This window comes from Pelophylax lessonae, assembly GCF_965119305.1.
Source record: "Pelophylax lessonae genome assembly, chromosome: 5".
Taxonomy (NCBI): Eukaryota; Metazoa; Chordata; class Amphibia; order Anura; family Ranidae; genus Pelophylax; species Pelophylax lessonae.
The window spans coordinates 71,935,847-71,960,963 of record NC_138772.1 but is presented as its reverse complement, the minus strand read 5'-3'; the positions used below and the strand labels follow the sequence as shown (position 1 = coordinate 71,960,963).

Sequence of the window (25,117 nt, the reverse complement as noted above, 5' to 3'; positions counted from 1 at the left end):
ACTGAAAAATTGGGCGTGCAAAATTATTCAGCCCCCTTAAGTTAATACTTTGTAGTGCCACCTTTTGCTGCGATTACAGCTGTAAGTCGCTTGGGGTATGTCTCTATCAGTTTTGCACATCGAGAGACTGAAATTTTTGCCCATTCCTCCTTGCAAAACAGCTGGAGCTCAGTGAGGTTGGATGGAGAGCGTTTGTGAACAGCAGTTTTCAGTTCTTTCCACAGATTCTCGATTGGATTCAGGTCTGGACTTTGACTTGGCCATTCTAACACCTGGATATGTTTATTTGTGAACCATTCCATTGTAGATTTTGCTTTATGTTTTGGATCATTGTCTTGTTGGAAGACAAATCTCCATCCCGGTCTCCGGTCTTTTGCAGACTCCATCAGGTTTTCTTCCAGAATGGTCCTGTATTTGGCTCCATCCAGCTTCCCATCAATTTTAACCACCTTCCCTGTCCCTGCTGAAGAAAAACAGGCCCAAACCATGATGCTGCCACCACCATGTTTAAAAGTGGGTATGGTGTGTTCAGGGTGATGAGCTGCGTTGCTTTTACGCCAAACATAACGTTTTGCATTGTTGCCAAAAAGTTTGATTTTGGTTTCATCTGACCAGAGCACCTTCTTCCACGTTTGGTGTGTCTCCCAGGTGGCTTGTGGCAAACTTTAAACGACACTTTTTTCCTTACCGCCTCATTGGAAAATGACAGTGGCAGCAAGGCTTTACGGATCCGGGCCGACGTCGTAGGACGGCGGCCCGATCTCCCCGCTACTGAGCGCCCCCCAGGGGCGCGCAGCGATCGGGGATGAGGCTCGTCCCCCGGACATAGCCCATCCCCGATCAAGGTAAACAGCCAATGAAATTTGGCTGTTTACCAAGTGATCGGCTGTGTGAATCACAGCCGATCACATGAGCGGTTCCAGTACGAGCCGCTCATTCCCTCTGTAATGCGCGCCCCTGGGGGCATGCAGCACGGCGATCGGGTACGAGGATCGTCCATCGGACAGAGCCCATCCTCGATCTAGGTAAAAAAAATGAAATTGGCTTTTTACCACGTGACAGGCTGTGTCCAATCACAGCCGGTCACAAATGTCAACAAAGCAGTGGTAACTCACTGTTGCCAGGCTCTCCTCCTCACACACCGATCCAGTGTGAGGAGGAGATCTGGAAACAGTGAGTTACCACAGAGTATTGTGAAATTACTGTGCCCCGATTGTCTGATTGCCCCCACTAAATAAAGAGGACCTGTCACCAAAGTACCTGTCATCTACCCATCAGAGTACCCGAGTACCTGTCACCTACCCATCAGAGTACCCGAGTACCCGTCACCTACCCATCAGAGTACCCGAGTACCCGTCACCTACCCATCAGAGTACCCGAGTACCTGTCACCTACCCATCAGAGAACCCGAGTACCTTCCACCTGCTCATCAGAGTACCTGCCGCCTGAAGTACTTGCCGCCAGCATCATCAGTACCAGAGTACCTATCACCTGCCTGTCACCTGCCCATTAGAGTACCCGTCACTTGCCTATCGGAGTACCCGAGTACCTTCCACCTGCTCATCAAAGTACCTGCCGCCTGAAGTACTTGCCGCCAGCATCATCAGTACCCGAGTACCTATCACCTGCCTGTCACTTGCCCATCAGAGTACCCGTCACTTGCCTATCGGAGTACCCGAGTACCTTCCACCTGCTCATCAGAGTACCTGCCGCCTGAAGTACCCGAGTACTTGCCGCCTGCTAATCAGTACCCGAGTACCTATCACCTGCCTGTCACCTGCCCATCAGAGTTCCCGAGTACCTGTCACCTGCCTATCGGAGTACCTGAGTACCTGCCACCTGCTCATCAGTACCAGAGTACCTGTCACCTGCCCAGCAAAGTACCCGAGTACCTGTCACCCTTCATACAGCCACTATGTCCATGTCCAAAAAGGTTTTCACTGCCGAAGAGGCCTGTCAATTATTATCCCTGACGGATAAGAGCAGCGGGGAGCTCTCACTTTCCGATGCCGAAACCAATTTTGAATCTGGTTCAGAATTTGAGCCCTTTGAAGGCTTTACATCGGGCACTGAATCGGAGGAGGAAGAAGTTTGGCCTAAAAGACGCCGCACTGAAAACCAGGCAGACACCAGCAGCGCCAATGGGCAAACGCCAACGGCGCTGGACCCCAGGAGGAAATGCCCAGTACACGCACTGGAATTTCACACCAGCCCCAAAGAAGCAGAGCCCAAATGCAGCTTCAAGATGCCTTGGCAAACCCATTGTGGCTGCCTTCTAGCTCTGGGTCATCTACAATCCCCCCCTCCCTTCACAGCACAGCCAGGTTTGCAGGTCAACCCCGAAAATGTTGTTCTCATTGATTTTTTTTTTTTCCCTATTGAGTTCCTTCAAGGCATCGTGGACCAAACAAATATTTTTGCCCAACAATTCATAGAGAACAACCCCACCTCATATCATGCCCGACCTTTTGAATGGAGACCCCTAACATTAGAAGAGTTAAAAGTATTTTTGGGCCTTACCATCAATATGGGGGTTACAAAAAAAAAAAAAAAAAACGAGCTGCATTTCTATTGGTCCACCAAACCCATCCACCATATGCCACTTTATTCATCGGTCATGTCCAGGTCCCGCTATGATAATATAATGCGCTTCCTGCATTTCAATGATAATTCGCAGTGCCCTCCCCGAGATGATCCCAATTTTGATAAACTCTATAAAATTCGCCCCCTAATTGATTTATTTTCCAAATGGTTCCCTGAAGTTTGTGTCCCCGACCAAAAGATCGCTGTGGACGAATCACTGGTCCATTTCACAGGCCGGCTGGCATTTAAGCAATACATTCCCAGCAAGAGGGCTAGGTACGGCTTAAAACATAACAAGCTCTGCAAAAGTAAAACTGGGTATGTGTACGCCTTTCGCGTGTACGAAGGCAGAGACTCCGAGCTCCAGCCCCCTGAGTGCCCAACGTACCTGGGAATAAGTGGGAAGATTGTCTGGGACCTAGCCTTCCCACTGTTGCAAAAGGGGTACCATATTTATATGGACAACTATTAAACCAGTTTGCCCCTTTTCCGCCACCTGTACCTGGAAAAAAACCTTGGCCTGCGGTACAGTAAGAAAAAAACCCGAAAGGGCTTCCCGCAGAGTCTTGTCACCACTCCATTACAAATCGAGGAATCCGCAAGCCTAAGAACGAAGAAGTAATGGCTTTGAAGTGGAGGGATAGTAAGGAAGTTTACATCATGTCCACCATCCTCAGTGGAAATTCGAAGACGACGCGGTCCCGTTCGAAAGCCTGCTTGTATCCACGAGTACAATAAGTACATGGGGGGGGGTGGGGTGGATTTAAACGATCAAATACTGCAGCCCTATCTCCCAACACAAAAGACCCTCTTTTGGTACAAAAAAGTTACAGTTTACTTTTTCCATTTGGCCATGTACAACGCATATGTCACCTATCAAAAGTCAATAGCACCAATGCCCTTCCTCCGTTTTATTGAAGATATTGTCACTGCCCTGATTTGCCAGCAAGGATCCCCCCCCCCCCCCCCAGAAATAATTTGTTCCGATTGTGTCAGCAGACTTCACGAGCGCCATTTCCCTTACCATATCCCACCATCAGAAACCGGAAGAAGACGCCAAAAAAGGTGCCGGGTGTGTAGCAAAAAAGGAGTTAGGAAAGACCCCAGTTTCCATTGTACCGATTGTCCCTCCCAACCTGGCCTATGCATCGGAGATTGCTTCAAAATCTATCACACTGCCCTAAACTGTTAGCCCATATTTCAATCAGACTGTCATTTCCCCTTTTTCAATTTTTGTGCTGAATATTTTCCTGCTGCCTCAACCAACCATAACACTGCCTTCCATGTGAACGGACCCTGGCCTGTATATCGACTATGCCTCTGCCTGTCGTCTGCATTGTTTATCAGCCATGTTTCTGCCTTTCAAGTGAACTGACCCTGGACTGTTTATCGATTATGCCTTAGCCTACCGTCTATTTCTGCCTTTTACCTGCACTGACCTCGGCCTGTTAGGAACATGTTTTTTGCCTGCCCCTTAGAGTGATCCTTCGCCCTGCTACTGTAGTAGTGGGATTCAAAATGACACAGGGATCTTACTTTTGTGAGGGGCTGCAGAATATAGTGTTCTGATTTGAGAAAAACAGGTTTTGGTTTTCTCTGAGTTTGTAATCTCGGAACAGGGTCTGGAATCCGGAGGCTTCAAAGCGATTTGGGTGGGAGAAACCTCAACCCTGTCCCCATTCTTTCCCGACCAAGGCCCTAAGCTTGATGGTCCTGCCTGATGCCTGGACCAATACTTTGGCTGTGCTGATAATATCCCTGCCTGCACTGACCCAGGACTTTTTATGGAACATGTGCCTGTTGCCTGGATCAATACTTGGGCTGTACTGACCATATCTCTGCCTGCACTAATTATGGACAGTATTCCTGCCTGCTGCATGGACAATCCTTTTTCTGCTGCTGACCATATCCCTGCCTACTACCTGGACCAATGCTTTGGCTGTGCTGACAATATCTCTGCCTGCTGCCTGTACTGACTATGGACAGTATTCCTGCCTGCTGCCTGGACAATCCTTTCACTGTCGCTGTCTACATTCCTGCCTGCTGCCTGGACCCCTGCACTGCTAAAAACACAGGTAATTTTTTGTTTATCCTTTGCTCAGCAGAATGTATTTTGGTATGTATTATGCTATGTGTTAGGGGCCTTCAACAATGTGATAGGTTGTCAGGAATTTATGTGTGTGATTTATGTCCCTAGCCACTTGCCAACGGGCCAATGTATATATACGTCCAACGTTTAAACGTAAATATCGGTGTTATGGCAGGAGATAGCTGCCATGACCCTGGTATTTTTTTAAACGGTAGACAGTTGGCTTTCCGATAAGGGTGGTCCCAGTGGCGGATTCACCGCGGGATCACCCTTTGGGGATGGCGGAAGAGGTGCCCCCCTCCCGCCGCAACCCGGTCCTTTTCCCTGCTTACCGGACCCGCCGGCAGCAGGGAAAATGATCCGGTCCCGGATCCTCAAAGACAGGATGTCGAGTGAGGGCAAGCTTGCCCTCACTTGACTCTATGGTCTTGGAGGACCGGAGCTACGGCAAATGTCGTTGCCTAGCAACCACTTTAACGGTCCCTTTTTTTATTTTTATTTATTTATTTTTCTATCTTTTAGTGTACTTGTGAGATCTGAGGACTTTTTGACCCCAGATCTCACAAAAAAAGAGGTCCTGTCATGCCCATTTCTATTACAAGGAATGTTTAATTTCCTTGGAATAGAAATAAAAATGATAAATTTTTTTTTTTTAAACTGTGTAAAAATAATAAATAAAATAAATATAAAAAAAAAAAATTAAAAGCGCCCTGTCCCCATTAGCTCACGCACAGAAGCGAACGCATACGCAAAACCCCGCCCACATATGTAAACGGTGTTCAAACCACACATGTATTGCTGCGATCGTTAGAGCAAGAGCAATAATTTGAGCCCTAGACGACCTCTAACTCTAAGATGGCAACCTGTAGAAATTTTCAAAGTGTCGCCTATGGGGATTTTTAAGTACCAAAAAGTTTGTCGCCATTCCGTGAGCAATTTTGAAGCATGACATGTTGGGTATCTATTTACTTGGCGTAACATAATCTTTCACATTATGGAAAAAAATTAGGCTAATTTTAATGGTTTCTTATTTTTATTTTTTTTAATTAAAAAAAGTGAATTTTTTCCAAAATAATTGCGTTTGGAAGACCGCTGCGCAAATACAGTGTGATAAAAAATATTGCAAAAATCTCCATTTTATTCTCTAGGGTCTCTGCTAAAAAAAAAATATATATAATGTTTGGAGATTCTAAGTAGTTTTCTAGCAAAAAACAACTGATTTTAGCTTGTAAACACCAAATGTCAAAAATAGGCCTAGTAGGCAAGTGGCTAGGATGCATGATGGTGCTCCTTGGATGTTGGGCCCCTCTATATAGCTGGGCTGTGAAAAAGTCTCACACATGTGGTATTGCCATACTCAGGAGGAGTGGCAGAATGTATTTTGGGGTGTCATTTTTGCTGTGTACATGCTATGTGTTAGGAATAGCCTATAAATTGACAACTTTGTGTAAAAAAAAAAAGTTTTCATTTTTTTCCCACATTTTTCAAAAACATGTGGGAAAAAAATGACATGTTCAAAAGACCCATAATGCCTCATAGAATATACGTTGGAGTGTTTGCTGTCCAAAATGGGGTCATTTTGTGGACGTTTCCATTGTCTTGGTGCTCTAGGGCAGTGTTCCCCAACCCCCGGGCCACGGACCGGTACCGGTCCGTGGATCAATCGGTACCGGGCTGCCCGAGGAACTTTAAATGATTTCACTGTGGCGTCCGAGGCGCAGAGCATTGCGCCCCCCCCGAGCCCGCCCATTGTGTGACAATAGCGAATGAAAATTCGCTATTGTCACACTGATCCTCCTCCTGGCCAATCAGGGAGCGGGTCCTCCCGCTTCCTGATTGGCCGAAAGGCAAACCCCATGCCATTGGCCGAGGAGGAGGCGCAGCGGGAGGACTGAGGAGACGTGGGAAGCCAGGGACTGAACTGAAGAGAGGTGCGGTAAGTGCACGGACGGGTCTCGCAGGGGAAATGCTGGCGCTCTGCATTAAAAGGTGGCATGCTGGCATCTCTACATTGAAAGGGGGCAATGCTGTGGGCACTCTGCATTGAAAGGGGGCAATGCTGTGGGCACTCTGCATTGAAAGGGGGCAATGCTGTGGGCACTCTGCATTGAAAGGGGGCAATGCTGTGGGCACTCCGCATTGAAAGGGGGCAATGCTGTGGGCACTCCGCATTGATTGGGGGAAATGCTGTGGGCACTCCGCATTGATTGGGGGGACCCTGGTCACTCTGCATTGACGTCACCCCCCCGCGGGCCACAGAAAAATTATCAAACGTTGACCGGTCCGCGGCGATAAAAAGGTTGGGGAGCACTGCTCTAGGGCCTTCAGAAGTGTGATAGGTAGTCCGAAAATGATGTGTGTAATTTATGCTCCTAGAACGCCTGAAGGTGCTACTTGGATGTGGAGTCTTTATGTGGCAAGGCTGTGTAAAAGTCTCACACATGTGGTATCGCCATACTCAGGAGGAGTAGCAGAATGTATTTTGGGGTGTCATTTTTGCTATTTACATGCTATGCATTAGAAATATCCTATAAAATTGACAACTTTGTGTAAAAAAAAAAAAAAAAAAAAAAAAAAAAAAAAAAAAAGGTTTTAATTTTTTCCCCACATTTTCTAAAAACTTGTGGAAAAAAATGACATGTTCAAACGTCCCATAATGCCTCAAAGAATATACGTTGGAGTGTTTGCTTTCCAAAATGGGGTCATTTTGTGGACTTTTCCATTGTATTGGTGCTCTAGGGGCCTTCAAATGTGTGATAGGTAGTATACATTATGTGTATTTATGCTCCTAGAACGCCTGAAGGTGCTACTTGGATGTGGAGTCTCTTTTTGTGGCCAGGCTGTGTAAAAGTCTCACACATGTGGTATCGCCATACTCAGAAGTAGCAGAATGTATTTTGGGGTGTCATTTTTGCTGTGTACATGCCATGTGTTAGAAATCGCTTATAAATTGACAACTTTGTGGAAAAAAAAAAAAGAAAAAAATGTTTTCTTCATTTTCCCAAGAATTGTGGGAAAAAATTATAACTTCAAAAAACTCACCATGCCTCTTACTAAATACCTTGGACTGTCTACTTACAAAAAGGGGTCATTTGGGGGGGGTATTTGTACTGTCCTGACATTTCAGGGCCTCAAGAAAGGAGATAGGCCGTCAGTATATCTGGTGTGATCAATTTTCAGTAATTGGTACCATAGCTTCTAGACTCAATAACTTTCACACAGACTAAATAATATACACTAATTTGGGTTAATTTTACCAGAGACATGTAGCAGTATAAATTTTGGCCCAAATGTATAAAGAAAAATAAATTTTTTGCAAAATTTTATAATAGAAACTAAAAAAAAAAGTTTTTTTTTCAAAATTTTTGCTCTTTTTTTTGCTTACATCACGAAAAAAAACCCAGTTGTGATCAAATACCACCAAAAGAAAGCTCTATTTGTGTGAAAAAAATGAAAAAATGTTGTATGGTTACAGTGTAGCATTGACTGAGCAATTGTCATTCAAAGTGTGAGAGTGCTGAAAGCTGAAAATTGGTCTGGGCAGGAACGGGGTCTAACTGCTCTGTATGGAAGTGGTTAAGAAAGGACTTTCTTCTTGCCACTCTTCCATAAAGGCCAGATTTGTGCAGTATACGACTGATTGTTGTCCTATGGACAGTCTCCCACCTCAGCTGTAGATCTCTGCAGTTCATCCAGAGTGATCATGGGCCTCTTGGCTGCATCTCTGATCAGTCTTCTCCTTGTATGAGCTGAAAGTTTAGAGGGACGGCCAGGTCTTTGTAGATTTGCAGTGGTCTGATACTCCTTCCATTTCAATATTATCGCTTGCACAGTGCTCCTTGGGATGTTTAAAGCTTGGGAAATCTTTTTGTATCCAAATCCGGCTTTAAACTTCTCCACAACAGCATCTCGGACCTCACTGGTGTGCTCCTTGTTCTTCATGATGCTCTCTGCGCTTTAAACGGACCTCTGAGACTATTAGAGTGCAGGTGCATTTATACAGAGACTTGATTACACACAGGTGGATTCTATTTATTATCATTAGTCATTTAGGTCAACATTGGATCATTCAGAAATCCTCACTGAACTTCTGGAGAGAGTTTGCTGCACTGAAAGTAAAGGGGCTGAATAATTTTGCATGCCCAATTTTTCAGTTTTTTTTTGTTAACAAAGTTTGAAATATCCAATAAATTTCGTTCCACTTCAAGATTGTGTCCCACTTGTTGTTGATTCTTCACAAAAAATTACAGTTTTATATCATTATGTTTGAAGCCTGGAATGTGGCAAAAGGTTGAAAAGTTCAAGGGGGCCAAATACTTTCGCAATGCACTGTGTATGTATGTATGTATGTATGTATGTATGTATGTATGTATGTATATATATATATATATATATATATATATATATATATATATATATATATATATATATATATATATATATATATATATATATATATATATATATATATATATATACACACATACATACACACACATACATACATACATACACACACACACACACACACACATATACACACTTTTTTTATTTATTTTTTTATTGAGTAAATCTCCTTTATGCATGCACAATTTACTATGTTTTATCAATGCACACAGTTGCTGCATACTAGTGTTGAGTCCAAGGGGTTAAAGCCAGCAACGAGGAGGCAATACAACACGCCTCCTTGCTGCCTGTCAAATGCTCTCTGAAAATCGTTCTGAAAGTGGAAAGCGGATAGCTCTTTAGACAGCAATGCTAGTGTGAATAAGGCCCCTTTCACAATTGTGCGACTTCAAAGTCGCACGATTTTACCGTGACTTTTTGTCGTGATTTTGATGCGAGTTTGACTGGGCTTATAATGTATTTTCCTCAAAACGCATCATAATCGTGCCAAAAGTAATGCAGGGACTACTTTGAACTCGGTCCGACTTCAAGTCGCACAGATATGAATGGGGCTCATTGGAAATAATGGAGAACGACTTGTCATGCGATTTTGCAGTCCCAAATCGCATGACAAGTCGCACAAGTGTGAAAGGGACATACTGGCAGATAGCTGATAGGGCTTTGCCACACTAGCAACTATGTAGCAGGGATTTGTAGCAGTTACGGATCTCTCTGCTAATTTTCTCTGGCAATTTGAAGCTGATACAAACTTGCTGCTGCAGCCAATTACACTGCTCATCTAGGCGGCTACAATTCTCTGGTCATCAGCAGCAGCACCAGTACCTGCCAACTCCGTAGCTGCCTACAACATGTCAACATCTCAGCAACTGAGCTGCACATTGCATGTAATTTCGGTTCCACAGATTTTTAAGGAATTTCAATTCATTTTAGTGTTAAGTTTATGGGTTAAGGAATAAGGTGTAATAATTACCTTATTCCTTGCTCTGGCAGGCTTCCTCCATCTGTGCGACTGATCCCCCCCCCCCACATGCAACGCAGGGCAAATAGCTCTACAATTGGGTGGCACAGTGGTGTAGTGGTTAGCACTTTCACCTAGCAGCAAGAGGGTCGCTGGTTTGAATCCCAACCACGACACTACCTGCCTGGAGTTTGCATGTTCTCCCTGTGCCTGCATGGGTTTCCTCCAGGTACTCCGGTTTCCTCCTACACTCCAAAAGACATGCTGGTAGGTTAATTGGATACTGTATAAAAAAATAAATAAATAAATAAAAATGGCCCTACTGTGTATGTATGTGAGTTAGGGACCTTCGATTGTAAGCTCCTTGAGGACAGGGACTGATGTGAATGTAAAATGTATATGAAAAGCGCTGCGTAAATTGACAGCGCTATATAAGTACCTGAAATAAATAATAAATAAATAATGTATACAATGATGGTGAAAGACCACTCGCAGCTCAGAACATCATGGGGAAGAGGGGAGTGCCGAAGCAAGGTGTTTGCTAAGAAATACAGCATCTTCTTTTATCCCCTAAACATACCAAGCATTTAACTTTTGTAACACAGGGTAAGAGTGGAAATGACAATTCAGGGGTATTTTTTTCTCCATCCTGGAGTTGGGCTTTAAGAGCAATGAAAACCGCTATATAGCCCAATGTTACTGTAAGGCCCCATTCACACCTCAGTGTTTTATTCTCTATAGAGATGGTTCACATCTCCAATACAAGTCGCCTGAAGCTATACAATAAAGTTCTGGAGCTTTTTTTGCAGCTCAAAATCAGACAGATCGGTGTGTTGTTGAAGCGTTTTTTTGTTCTACAGAAATTGTTATTATACAGGATTTATAAAAATGCATGGAAACCCTTGATTTGGGCATTTTTCTGTGGGTTTTTCTGCTCAAATGCAATAATTAAATTAAAATAAATACATAAATACTACAATAAAAAATAAATTTAAAAAACCCTAATATTAACCTCAAACTCCAATATGGACCCCTAACATTAGCCCCTAAACCTAACCCTAATATTAACCCCTAATCCCCAACATAAACCCCAAACCTTAATCCTAAGGCCCCTTTTACGCATACGGTCCGTTCAGTTCATCAGTTCACTCACATCAAAATGTATCAGTTTTTCATCCGTTTTTCATCCATTTTTAATCCGTTTTTCGTCCGTTTTCATCCATTTTTTTTTTACATCCACTACCAATGCAAAAACGGATGAAAAACGGACCGTTTGTCTGTTTACATCCGTTTTTCGTCCGATCTGTTTTTTTGACGGATGAAAAATAGGGCATTCATCCGTTCCAAAAAACGGACATTGACGGAAGAGGATGAAAACGGATGATCATCTGTTGTTATCCGTTTTTACATAGAGATGCATTGATGTCCGTTTTTCATCCGTCCGTTGATGGACCGTATAACCCCATTAACCCCTAACAATAACCACTAATCCTAACCCTAACAAAATACATAAAAATAAATCATAAATAAATTAACCCCTAACAAAAACATTTAACCCTTAGGCTACATGTACACGGGACGTTTTATAAAGTCCTTTTAACGCTGGAATTCTACAGCTATGTAAAGGACGTTTAAAACGTCCGTTGTGTCGCGTTTGCAGCCGCGTTTAGCGGCATTTAGCGCGCGCTTGCGCTCAGATCCATTTTTAGAGGTCAAAAAATCATTCCCCTTTAAACAGGAAAAACACAAGAGCTAAACGCGGGTGATCACGTTCGGTCACGTTTGAAACGCTGGTAAACACACGTTCTGAACATTCTGAACGCAAATAATTGCTTTCCAAAAAACAACACTGAACTCAACTGCCTGTAAATGACTGTAAATGACTCAGTGTACATGGACAGATAAGGTAACATAGAGGAGGGTTCAGGGGCTTCTGAAAAAAACGCCCAACTGCTCCTAAACGGCCGTTTACAAGTAGCAGTGTACATGAGGCCTTAGGCTCCATGTACACGGGACGTTGTTAAAAGTCCCTTTGAATGCTGGAATTTTTAGGACGTTTGAAACGTCCGTTCAGTCGCGTTTGTACCCGCGTTTAGCGGCGTTTGCGTTTAGAAGCATTCCCCTTTAAAATGGAAAAACGCGAACGCTAAACGCGGGTCATCGCGTTCAGACGTGTTTGTGCAATTGAAACGCCGGGAAACACACGTTCGAACGCAAATAATTGCGTTCTAAAAAAAGTCCCTGAACGCAACTGCCTGCAAATGACTGTAAACGACCTGGTGTACATGGATAGATAAGATAAAATGTAGATGGGTTCAGGGGCTTCTGAAAAAAACGCCCAACTGCACCTAAACGACCATTCCCAGCGCCCCGTGTACATGGACCCTTATAGGACTGTCAATATATTTTAGCCACAAAAGTTTTAAACAGGAAAAGGTTTTTACCTTATTATATCGTTCATGTGGCACTGATTGTAGCACAATAGGCTCCATCGTGGAAACATTTGCAAACTGGACCTCTGGAATATATAGTGCACAGACCACGTGAGCCCAACCTGGAAGACAATGAAAAAAACAATGCATTAATACAGCGCTTTTCTGCTTCAGAAAAAAAAAAAAAACATATACAGCATCTTACAAAAGTGAGTACACCCCTCACATTTTTGGAAATATTTTATTATATCGTTTCTTGTGACAACACTGAAGAAATTACACTTTGCTACAATGTAAAGTAGTGAGTGTACAGCTTGTATAACAGTATAAATTTGCTGTCCCCTCAAAATAACTCAACACAGCCATAAATGTCTAAACTGCTGGCAGCAAAAGTGAGTACACCCCTAAGTGAAAATGTTCAAATTGGGCACAATTAGCCATTTTCCCTCCCCAATGTCATGCGACTCGTTAGTGTTACAAGGTGTCAGGTGTCAATGGGGAGCAGGTGTGTTAAATTTGGTGTTATCGCTCTCACTCTCTCATACTGGTCACTGGAAGTTCAACATGGCACCTCATGGCAAAGAACTCTCTGAGGATCTTAAAAATAGAATTGTTGCTCTTCATGAAGATGGCCTAGACTATAAGAAGATTGTCAAGACCCTGAAAATGAGCTGCAGCATGGCGGCCAAGACCATACAGCAGTTTTAACAGGACAGATTCCACTCAGAACAGGCCTCGCCATGCTCGGCCAAAGAAGTTGAGTGCACGTGCTCAGCATCATATTCAGAGGTTGTCTTTGGGAAATAAGACGTATGAGTGCTGCCAGCATTGCTGCAGAGGTTGAAGGGATAAGGGGTCAGCCTGTCAGTATTCAGACCATACGCCGCACACTGCATCAAATTGGCTGTCATCTCAGAAGGAAGACCCTTCTAAAGATGATGCAGAAGAAAGCCCACAAACAATTTGCTGAAGACAAGCAGACTAAGGACATAGATTACTGGAACCATGTCCTGTGGTCTGATGAGACCAAGATAAACTTATTGGGTTCAGATGGTGTCAGGCGTGTGTGGCGGCAACCAGGTGAGGAGTACAAAGGCAAGTGTGTTTTGCCTACAGTCAAGCAAGCATGGTGGTGGGAGTGTCATGGTCTGGGGCTGCATGAGTGCTGCCTGCACTGGGGAGCTACAGTACATTGAGAGAACCATGAATGCCAACCTGTACTGTGACATACTGAATCAGAGCATGATCCTCTCCCTTCGGAGACTGGGCCGCAGGGCAGTATTCCAACATAACTACCCCAAACACACATCCAAGATGACCACTGCCTTGCTAAAGAAGCTGAGGGTATAGGTGATGCACTGGCCAAGCATGTCTCCAGACCTAAACCTTATTGAGCATCTGTGGGGCATCCTCAAACGGAAGGTGGAGGAGCACAAGGTCTCTAAAATCCACCAGATCCGCGATGTCGTCATGGAAGAGTGGAAGTGGACTCCAGTGGAAATCTGTGGAGCTCTGGTGAACTCCATGCCCAAGAGGGTTAAGGCAGTGCTGGAAAATAATGGTGGCCACACAAAATATTGACACTTTGGGCCCAATTTGTACATTTTTACTTAGGGGTGTACTCACTTTTGTTGCCAGCAGTTTAGACATTAATGGCTGTGTGTTGAGTTATTTTGAGGGGACAGCAAATTTACACTGTTATACAAGCTGTACACTCACTACTTTACATTGTAGCAAAGTGTAATTTCTTCAGTGTCACATGAAAAGATATATTAATATATTTACAAAAATGTGAGGGGTGTACTCACTTTTGTGAGATACTGTAAATATACATTAACTGTATAAATGAAGGCAAACACTTCTCAAAAAAGGAACTCCTAAAAAGAAAACCTGGTGGTATGTATTTTCTTACAACACATTTTACGGCATTCTACAGGGAAGAAGGAAAAAGGAACCAATCAAGTCGGGTCCCAGCCCAGGTGAGCTCATCTTCCTACCATAGTCAAAGGGAAACACTCAGGTCATCATTGTCAGAACCTGACTAAGCAAAATGTTTTTGATCTGTGGGAGGAAACCAGAACACCTGGGAGGAAATCCACACAAAGTAAACATACAAATTCCATACAGATAATGTCACTGGTGGAAACAAATTCCGTACAGATAATGTCTCTGGTGGAAATGAAAGCCAAATGCCATTACAACAAGGCAACAGTGCTAACTACTAAGCCATCCTGCTGCCCATATCCAACTTCAGAGCTGAGTAAAAGCTTGTCAGTCTAAAGCAGTGGTTCTTAACCTTGTTGGAGGTACTGAACCCCACCAGTTTCATATGTGCATTCACCAAACCCTCCTTAATTGGAAAAATAAAATATGATTTTTTTCAAATTCAAAACATAGGTATATATTATTTTAGTTATATATTTATACATAGGTGCACAAAATTAACAAAACCATTAAAACATGATTTTCACACAAAAACATAATGAATATTTACTGCAAATTAGTGTGACTTCTGCTGTTGTCTTTCAGAGACCAGTTCAGAAATGCGCGGCTTTATCTTGGCAAGTGCCGCTCTCATGTCATTATCATGTCACCTCACCCTGGCCTGCTTTAAGGGGGGATCTATATGGGGCACGGGACCTCACCTCACCCTGGCCTGCTATAAGGGGGAGATCTAAATGGGGGACAGGACCTCACCTCACCCTGGCCTGCTGTAAGGGGGCTCTATATGGGGGACATGATCCCCCCATATAGATCCCCCCTTACAGCAGGCCAGGGTGAGGTGAGGTGAGGTCCCGTCCCCCATATAGATCCCCCCTTAAAGCAGGCCAGGGTGAGGTCCCCCATATAGATCCCCCCCTACAGCAGGCCAGGGTGAGGTTAGGTCACTCTGGGGTCCCCCATATAGATCCCCCCTTACAGCAGGCCAGGGTGAGGTGAGGTCCCCCCATATAGATCCCCCCCTACAGCAGGCCAGGGTGAGGTTAGGTCACTCTGGGGTCCCCCATATAGATCCCCCCTTACAGCAGGCCAGGGTGAGGTGAGGTCCCCCATATAGATCCCCCCCTACAGCAGGCCAGGGTGAGGTTAGGTCACTCTGGGGTCCCCCATATAGATCCCCCCTTACAGCAGGCCATGTTTTCCATTTTTATGCCCATGTCTCCTGAATGCGATTCTTCTGCGTTAAGGAGAAGGAGCTTTGACTGTCTCTATAAACTGCTGTTCCTAAATTCCTGTAAAAGCCTTTGTGTGCATGGACACATTGAGCTGTATTCAGGGGCTCATGCAAAAAACACCAAAAAACGTTGGTTTAGGAGCGGCAGTGTGCATAAGGCTGAAGAAGTCGCTCTCTTGTACGCCTAAATCTTCCGCATCACCAAAGTAGTAACGCCCTCCCACTGATATTTACCCGTCTAGGGAAACCATTGTCACATAGACAGAAGTGAAGGTAAACCTCTCTAGAACTTAGTATTTACTTGCAATTAGGGGAAGTAATTATAGGTGGTTGAGTCACATTTCTACCACCCACCCTTAAGCTACAAAGGCAGCCAGGCAGATTTGTACACATGTTGGCCATGATACTTTGCTTCGCTGTGTGACAAAAATGATCCCCCTTGTGTCACGATTGGCAGGCAGTACTGTACAGTAAATAGGGCTTTGCTATAACTGCTGTGGTGTGGTATTCCCATCCAAAAACCCCATTCAGCTGTCCCAAAAAAAAAAAACACAAGCATGTAGGAGGTGGCAGAAACACCTCCTGAAAGCCAGCCAGTCAGCCATGCCTGCGCCAGTCTCTGAACAGTGAGCCACTGCAGATCTCTCTTCAGCAGGGCCCAATGAAGGAATAAATAAGCCCCAACCTAATGCCCAGTACACACGATCCGAAAATCGGGCAACGTTCCATCCGTTATTTCTCGGACGATAATTCTTAGCTTCCGGTATGCGTAACCACGCTGTAGCGTGTGAGGGGAAAATGATGTCTACTGCTCACCATTTTTTTTGGACGAACAACATACTGATAATACGATTATAGTACGATGTGTTATAATACGATCAAAATTTTTATGCTTGCACGACCGGATAATATCGGGTGAACTGTTGTGATCGCCTCTCGTAAGCTGTGTACTAACGATCCGATTATCGTCCGATCCTTTCACAAACGTTAATTTTCGTCCGATTTTCGGATCGTGTGTACGGGCCATAGGATAGCAGTAAATTCTCAACAGGGGTTTTAATCCTTTTCCATTTTATACAAAGCTATAAAAATGTTTTGGCTGTCCACATTGTATTGCAGAAAAATGGCTGCTGTAGGCAAAGCAATGTACTGGTATGTCGCTGCCTACTTCTGGGTTTAGGGCGCGTGCATGCGCGCCCTCTGGGCGACTCCTGTTGTGATTGTACACAGCAGGAGCCTGACAGCAAATCCCAGCCAATGGTTCACAACCGGGGCGTGCTGATCTGCTGTGTACAGTCACAGCCCAGAGCTCTGTGGAATGTACACAGGGAAAGACTAGTCAGTTTCTCATCTCTGCAAAGCATGGATGAGAAACTGAGAGGTCATACGTAGAAAAGACAGCACACTTTACATACATTACGCATTGTTCGGCACATATTTAATCCCTGGATCGCCCTAGATGCTCACACCTCTCCAGCCATTGTCAATAGTACAATGACAATGTATAGTATTATTACTGACCCCTGTATTAATGGCACTGGTGATGTAAGTGGTAGTTAGTCCCCCCCAGAATCAGTTAGTGTCAGATTGTGAGCCGCAATAATCACAGTCCCATTAACCACTTGCGCCCTGCTCACATTGCTGCTACTGCGGCAATGTGGCACGATTCCGTCCAGCGGCGCTCGCTCCCGCTGTGTTCAGTCACAGCGGGAGTCGGGCCAGGGGAGGAGCAGCGGCGATCGCCGCTGCTCTGCCCCGATCATCGGGGAATCGAGTGAGGAGATCCGCCCGCCTGTGTAAACAGAGCGGGTGGATCTCCATAGTGACAGTCCTTCTGTCATTCAGTCACCTCCCCCCCACACGTCAGTAAGCACCAGGCATACATTAACCCCTCCCTTTCCAATAAAATTAACCCCTTCCCTGCCAGTGTCATTTTTACAGTAACAGTGCATATATATAGCACTGATTACTGCAGTAATGTCACTGGTACCCCCAAAAGTGTCAAAAATGTCAGTCAAGGGTCCGATCTGTCCGCCGCAATGTCGCAGTCCCGAAAAAAAAAAAAAAAAAAAAAAAAAAAAAAAAAAAAAAAAAAAAAAATCGCAGATCACCGCCATTACGCGTTAAAAAAAAAAAAACCACCAAAAATGACAGAAATCTTTCCCTTAGTTAGTAAACACAATAACTTTTGCGCAAACCAATCAAAATACGCTTATTGCGATTTTTTTTACCAACCATAGGTGGCAGAAAACAAATTGGCCAAAAATTTAAAAAAAATTAGATTTTTACATTTTTTTGGGGGGGAATTTCATATAAAAAAATGTTAAAAATATTGTTATTTTTTCAAAATAAACGCTCTTTTTTTGTTTATAGCGCAAAAAGTAAAAAACGCACAGGTGATCAAATACCACCAAAAGAAAGCTCTGTTTGTGGGAAAAAAAGGATGTAAATTTAGTTTGGGTACGGCATCGCACGACCGCGCAATTGTCCGTTAAATTCGCACAGCGCCGAATCGCAAAAAGTGGCCTGGACGGAAGACAGCAAAATCCTCCGGTGGTAAAGTGGTTAAAAGTTGTTGATCGCTGCCATTAGTAGCGTGTACACACACACACACACACACACACACACACACACACACACACACACCATAGTTTGTAGATAACTTCCAAGCAAACCAATCAATATACACTTCTTGGGGTTTTTTTTTTTTAATCAAACCATGTAGCAAAACACATTTTGGCCTAAATTTATGAAGAAATTCAATTTTTTTTATTTTTTCTCTTTTTTTTATTGGATATGCTTTATAGCAGAAACTATAAAACTATTTTTTTTGTTTATAGCGCAAAAATTAAAACCAAAGAGGTGATCAAATGCCACAAAAAAAAAAAAAAATCTCTATTTGTGTGAAAAATATGATATATATTTAGTTTGGGTACAGAGTTGCATGACTACAAAATCGGCAGTTAAAGTAGCTCAGTGCTGAACAGTAAAAAAATGGCCTGGTCATGAGGGGGGTAAAATCTTCCAGAGCTCAATGAATACTGTATTGTTATCAACACAAAAGCTATAAATGCTAATCCTCATATTAATGGGTTATTTGTGCTCTTGCTTCAACGTGATTATGAAAAAGTTTGATTGTGGTCCCCTTTTCCTGACGATCATGGGACAATGGTGTAATTAACTTATTTTTTTTTTTTTCTTCATTTATGGCCCATTTCTTACCCACCTAATTGCCCAAAGCCTACCAGCCACAGAGCCCTTGGTTACAGAATTTGGTTTAAAGTTGTCAATTTCTAAAGCAGCTCTCTGCATTTAGCTCCAACACAAATCCGGGCACAAGCAACAAATTAAAATACACAATGTACATGGATTCATGAAAATCCCTGCCACCCCCTGTCCCTTCCACCATACTTCCATTACAATTAGTCCCGAGAACAAGTGCTATTTAAAGCAGGGATGGCAGGATGGTGTGGAACTAGTACTGCCACTTTAAATAAGCTTCAATATGTTGGATTATGAGGAAAATCAGCTTTAAGTCATAATGTGTGTGCTGTGCCTCCCAGAATAGGCTATTGTGGTCTTGCCAGAAAACGGCAGCAGCAGATTTCTGACTACTTTAATAGCCAACATAATTCCGCACAACTTGACCAGCGTCCAACTTCCAGTTCCCGAAGGTAAACGACGCCTTTAGCGGCTAACGCAATAAGTCGATATTCTTTTCAGCGATCTGTTAAGACACAAGCGGGATTGTCTAGTATCTTTCACTTACTGGAAGAGATAAAATAAGATTCCTTCTGCATGAGAAAAGAGAATGCTAACAAAAACTAAATCAATGTGTAAAGTGTACCTAGACCTGGAACCCACAAACATACATGGGTAAGCTTTGTGCCAGTTCAAAGCCTATTATATGCTTTGTGCCGTTTATCCCCGCACAAACAGCAAATATGTGACAATACGCAGAAATGTGTTCCCCTTCCTTCAACGGCTTATTTGGGGTGAGGGCATATGTTTGGATTTCAGCGTGATTTGTTATGCATATTTTTAGGTTAAGGAATTAGGGCTGTTTTCACATTGCAGCGCATATAATTTCATGCTTCAGTACTTTTAAACACATTATGCAATTTTTAAAAATTGAAAAGCACATTTTTTAAAGTCTTGCATTACAGCCAAATAGCTGTTAAGGATGCCACAGGGTGCCGGCTCATAACAACCGGCTATTTATTGGTTGTTAAGGACGTCCATTGGGTGGTTAAGGAACCTGAACCCACCAGCAGCCTTCAGAACCAATGATAAGGCCTCCCCCTCAGTGGACAGCACAGGAGTGATGCTACCACCGGAGAGGAAGGAGGAGGCTGAGCCCCGGTTCACACTTATGCGATGCGGGAAGGCTGCGAATCCGCAGCCTGTTCCCGCATCGCAAACGCACCCCCAGCAGTTCACACTGCCATATGCGATACGCTGGGGGTGTCAATGTAATCTTGACAACACCCCCAGTTTGATCGCATATCGCAGTGCGATCTTGCAGTTCGCACAGGATCGGATCGCACAAGTGTGAACCGATGTGCGATCCGATCATGATGCGGCTGCCAAAAAGGATCCTGTGCGTGTTTGCTGCGGGTACGGTGCGAGTTTAGCCATACACTTTGTACACACATGCACAGCCGATCGCATGTAATGAAGGAGCAGTGCGTTTCGACATTACATGCGAACGCCGCAGCCACATGAGTGTGAACCGGCTCTGAGAGACAGCGGGCAGGCATTAGCCTGGAGCAACAGCTGTGAAGGGAGGGGGGTTGGCTGTAAACCAGAGGAGCTAGATGGCAAGATTGTGCCCATTTTTCTTAGGTGGGGGATAGGGGTAAGTGTGGGGGCGTTTTTTTTTTTTTACCTTTTCGCTGATTGTTAAGGAAGCCAGCATGTGCCCGCTCATGTGAGCCGAAAATAAAGGCCCCCATCTGTGACGGGACTCCTTATCCTAGGAAGCCTGAGGAAGAAGAGTACTCTTTCTCCCCATAAGTTGAAACCTGGTCCTTGATGGTACTCAAGGCCAGGCGCTGCTCAACCCCTCGTTGGAGGAAGGCCAAGATCAGAGTCACCAAAAAAGAGCTAGGGTGAACCCTGAGGGATTCACATCACACAATGTACATCTTCCAAGTATGATGGCAAATATTCCTAGAAGGAGATTTTCTAGCTTTTAACAGCGTAGGAATCACTGAGTCAGACAACCCTCTATCCTTCAGCACCTGGCTTTCAACAGCCAAGTCGTCAAAGCCAGCGAATGTAAAGGAAGGAAGGAAGGAAGATTGGCCCTTTGCGACAACAGATCTTCCCAGAGTGGCGTACAAGACCGGCAAGGCCAGCCTGGAGCCACTAGGATGACCGGAATCACTCCTGCCTCGATCCGGCGCAGGAGTCCAAGCAGAAGCTTGAGAGAATAAAAAGCATAAATCAGATGATACAGACTCCCAAGGCGCCACTGAGTCTGTGGCGTCGGCTAGAGGATCCCGGGACCGTACCACAAATCTCCACAACTGATGAAACACCTACGGATGAAGTGACCATTCCCCCTGGTCCAACGCCTGTCAACTGTTAATCAGCCTGCCAATTTTACACTCCTGGAATGTGCACAGCAGAGAGGGCTGGAACAAATCGTTCTGCCCACCTTAGAATGCCGAGACCAGAGTCAGACCCAGATAGTCCAGGCTTGTGAACGAAACCAGAGCAGACTTCTGAAGATTCAGAATCCAACCGAACTCCCCCAGATTTTGCAGAGTCAAGTTCAACAGAGCAGTCGAGACTCTGCTCGCAAGTGCAGCTTGTTCAGGATAACCTAGTACCACGATCCCCCATTAACGCAGCAATGCTAGCACTGGGGCCAATACTTTTGTGAAGACCCTAGGAGCGGAGGCGAGACCAAAGGGTAACAGCACAAACTTATAATGCTCCTTGCCCACGGCAAAGCAGAGGAAGCGCTAGTAGCCGACACATATTGGGATGTGTAGGTAGGCATCCTTGATGTCGATGGAGGTGAGGAAATCCCCCTGATGTAGGGACGCCACTACCATGCGAATGGATTCCATTGAGAACTTCTGTACCCGCACAAAGCAGTTTAGTGCCCTGAATTCAGTTTAGTGTCCAGAATTGGACGCATCTTGCCTTCCTTCCTGGGAACTGTAAACATGTTTAAGTAAAAACCTTGAAAATGTTCCCATGTCGGAACCGGGACAATCACCACTTGAAGTAACAAGTCTTGCACTGTCCCAAAGAGATCCCCTAAGCGATCTAGGGACAAAGTCATGTTGGAAGGGAAAAAATTGTCCGGAGAATATGATCAAAACTCAATCTTGTAGCTGGAGCGAATTACTTTGTGGACCCACTTGTCCTGTATCAGGGAGGTCCACGGATCGGGAAACCCGCCAAAAGATGTCCCCTCACCCCAGATACTGGTGAGGGCACCTCTTCATGCTGAGGAAGCCTTGTCCGCAGGTCTGGCAGAACCCGCTCCTGACTTTCCAGACCAGGTCCTCCTAGAACCCCCCTAGTGGAGGCTCAATGTCTTCGATCCCTTGTCTTGAGACCCTGAGGGACAAAAAGGCCTCATGTGAGCCGAAAATAAAGGCCCCCATCTGTGACGGGACTCCTTATCCTAGGAAGCCTGAGGAAGAAGAGTACTCTTTCTCGCCACAAGGTCTTTGATGAGGTCGTCCACAGAAGCTCCAAACAGGCGATCCCTCACAAATGGAAGATAGAATAAGGCCTTCTTAGAAGCCTGGCCCGCAGACCAGCATTTAGCCAGATAATCCGCTGCAGGACCACCGCTGAGACAGACAGTCTAGAAATCAAGGTAGCCGCATCCAAAGAGGTATCACAGACAAACTGTAGCCCTTGGACCAACTGATCCGCCAGCTCCGCAAATGCAGGGGGAGCTGTTCCCCCTCCAGGTCCTGGCGCAGAAGTTTTGCCCACTCTGTCAAAGCTTGAGACACCAGAGCAATAGTAAATACTGGCTTAAGTGCCGAACCAGCCACAGTGAACATATGGGGGGGGGGGGGGGAATTCAAGGTCTCCGACCTATCAGCCGGATATGAGAAGTCCAGGGACTAAACTGGGATAGCGGTGGCTTTATTCAGCCCAGATCCGGGGAGTTCACTATAGGAGGAACTGTATTTTTTTAGGGAGAGAAGCCTCATAGGGGTACCATAGCTACATAGTTAGGTTTAAAAAAGACACAAGTCCATCTGGCTCAACCAATAAAAAAAAACAAACCATAAAAGAGAAAAACAACATACAATCCCATTTACACAATCCTATACCCGCAGTTGATCCAGAGGAAGGCGAAAAACCCCAGCAAAGCATGATCCAATTTGCTATAGTAGGGGGAAAAAATTCCTTCCTAAACCCCTGAAAGGCAATCAGATACTCCCTGGGTTAACTTTGCCTATAAATATTAGTACCCAGTTAAAAATAATATTTACACCAAGGAAAGAATCCAGACTTTTTTTAAACAATCTAGTGAGCTGGCCAGAACCACCTCTGGAGGGAGTCTATTCCACATTTTCACAGCTACTACTTACTGTGAAGAAACCTTTCCATTTTTGGAGGCGAAATCGCTTTTCCTATAGACGTAAAGAGTGCCCACTTGTCCTCTGTGATGATCTTCAATTGAATAACTCAAAAACAAGTTCACTCTATGGACCCCTTATATATTTATACATGTTGATCATATTCTTCATCTCCTCTTCCCAAGAGAGAATACATTCAGTTCCTCTAATCTTTCCTCATAGCTGAGCTCCTCCATGCATCTTATCAGTCTGGTTGCCCTTCTCTTCACGTTCTCTAGTTCCCCCATAGCCTTCCAAAACTGAACTGCATATTCCAGATGAGGTCTAACCAATGAGGTGTACAGGGGCAAAATTATATCGCTCTCTGGAGTCCATGCCTATGTTAATACAATAAAGGACTTTGCTTGCTTTGGAAACTGCAGCTTGGCATTGCATGCTATTATTAAGCTTATGATCTACCAGAACACCCAGATCCTTCTCCACTATGGATTCCCCCAGTTCTACTCCCTCTAGTAAGTATGATGCATGCATATTTTCTTAGCCCCCAAGTGCATAGCCCATTTATCAACATTAAACCTCATTTGCCACATAGTTGCCCAATGAAACAGTGCACTGAGGTCGGCTTGTAAGTTGGAGACCTCTTGTAAGGAATTTATTCCACTGCAAAGCTTGGTGTCATCTGCAAAGACTAAAATTGTACTTTTAATCCCAGACCCTATATCATTTATAAAAGATATTAAAAAGTAAGGAACCCAATATTGAACCTTGGGGTACACCACTGATAACTCTAGACCATTCAGAGTAAGCATCATTAACCACTACTCTCTGAATTCTATCTTTTAGCCATTTTTCTATCCATTTACAAACTGATCTTTCCAAGCCTGTAGAGTGTAGACTTTACCTTATACATTAGCCGTGTGTATACTACATCCACAGCCACCCCTCTATCCAGGTTTGTTTGACAACTTCTGTCTTTCATGAATCCATGCTGTCTGTTGCTTAAAATATTTTTTTCCAGCAAGAAAACGCTGATTGCAAAGGTGCATTTCGGGCACCCCCACGGTTTTGTAAAAATATTGTCAAAGAAGTTGGGAAAGGGGAACACCTTCGCCACCTTGGAGAACCTGTGGCTGCCGAAGGTGACCCGTGCCTCCAATGCTGCGTTAATCGTATCCTCCATCTTTAAGGTTTCCCGCACTGATACAATCAGCGCATCCGCTAGCGCCTTTTCATATGCGGCTAGAGGAGCAGAGGAATCGTCCTCACTATCCGAGTACGAAAGGTGCGTGGACGCAGCCCCGAAAGGTAACTCGCATCTGCAGCGGCCAAATTCAGCAGGTGAAGGTGGGGGGGTGTTTTTTGTTAGCCTGTTTGCCCAGGACCAAATCTAGGCTTAGTCAAGTTTTTTCCTGCCTAGAGTCCTACTCCTGTGAGGGGCAGCATAACCCTTGTAGTCAAGAAGAGGAGCTGTGTCCGTCAATGAATGAAAGACAAATTACATTTTACATGTGTTAAAACTTTTTTTTTTTTTTAACATTTCTTCAAAATTATGTCATATATCCAGGAGTCTTCATGGGCATTTTTTTTCCATCTTGAGAAGGGTTTTTCCCAGCTAAGCACAACCTCCTGTCTGCATGCCTGAGTTAAGGGCAGATGGATTCCAGGAAGTAAATACTACATGAAGCTTCTGCCTTTACTCAAGACGGCAGCAGCTAGAAATGCTAGGGGGATGTTTTACAAAGTGATTTCTCAGCAAAATAAAGCATGGAGACATGGATGGATAGATGGGCGAATTTGCTTTGTGTATTAAAAATTTTATAAATAGCATTTTAAAATTGTGGTGCTCAGTTACGGTTTATTTACACTTCTTTTTCTACCAATTAAGGATGCAATTTATTTTAGAATTATACA

At 44.3% G+C, this 25,117-nt stretch overlaps 1 protein-coding gene across 6 annotated transcripts in view; it reads right to left on the bottom strand.

The window, feature by feature from the left end:
• The window catches only part of MLLT10 (MLLT10 histone lysine methyltransferase DOT1L cofactor), a 366,688-nt gene that overhangs the window by 266,251 nt on the left and 75,320 nt on the right, over nt 1–25,117 (bottom strand). For all 6 annotated transcript variants that reach the window (XM_082257831.1, XM_082257826.1, XM_082257829.1 and 3 more), the window contains one exon: nt 12,482–12,591. In XM_082257831.1, the coding sequence (XP_082113957.1) occupies nt 12,482–12,591 (110 nt within the window). The remainder of the gene's footprint in view (nt 1–12,481; nt 12,592–25,117) is intronic.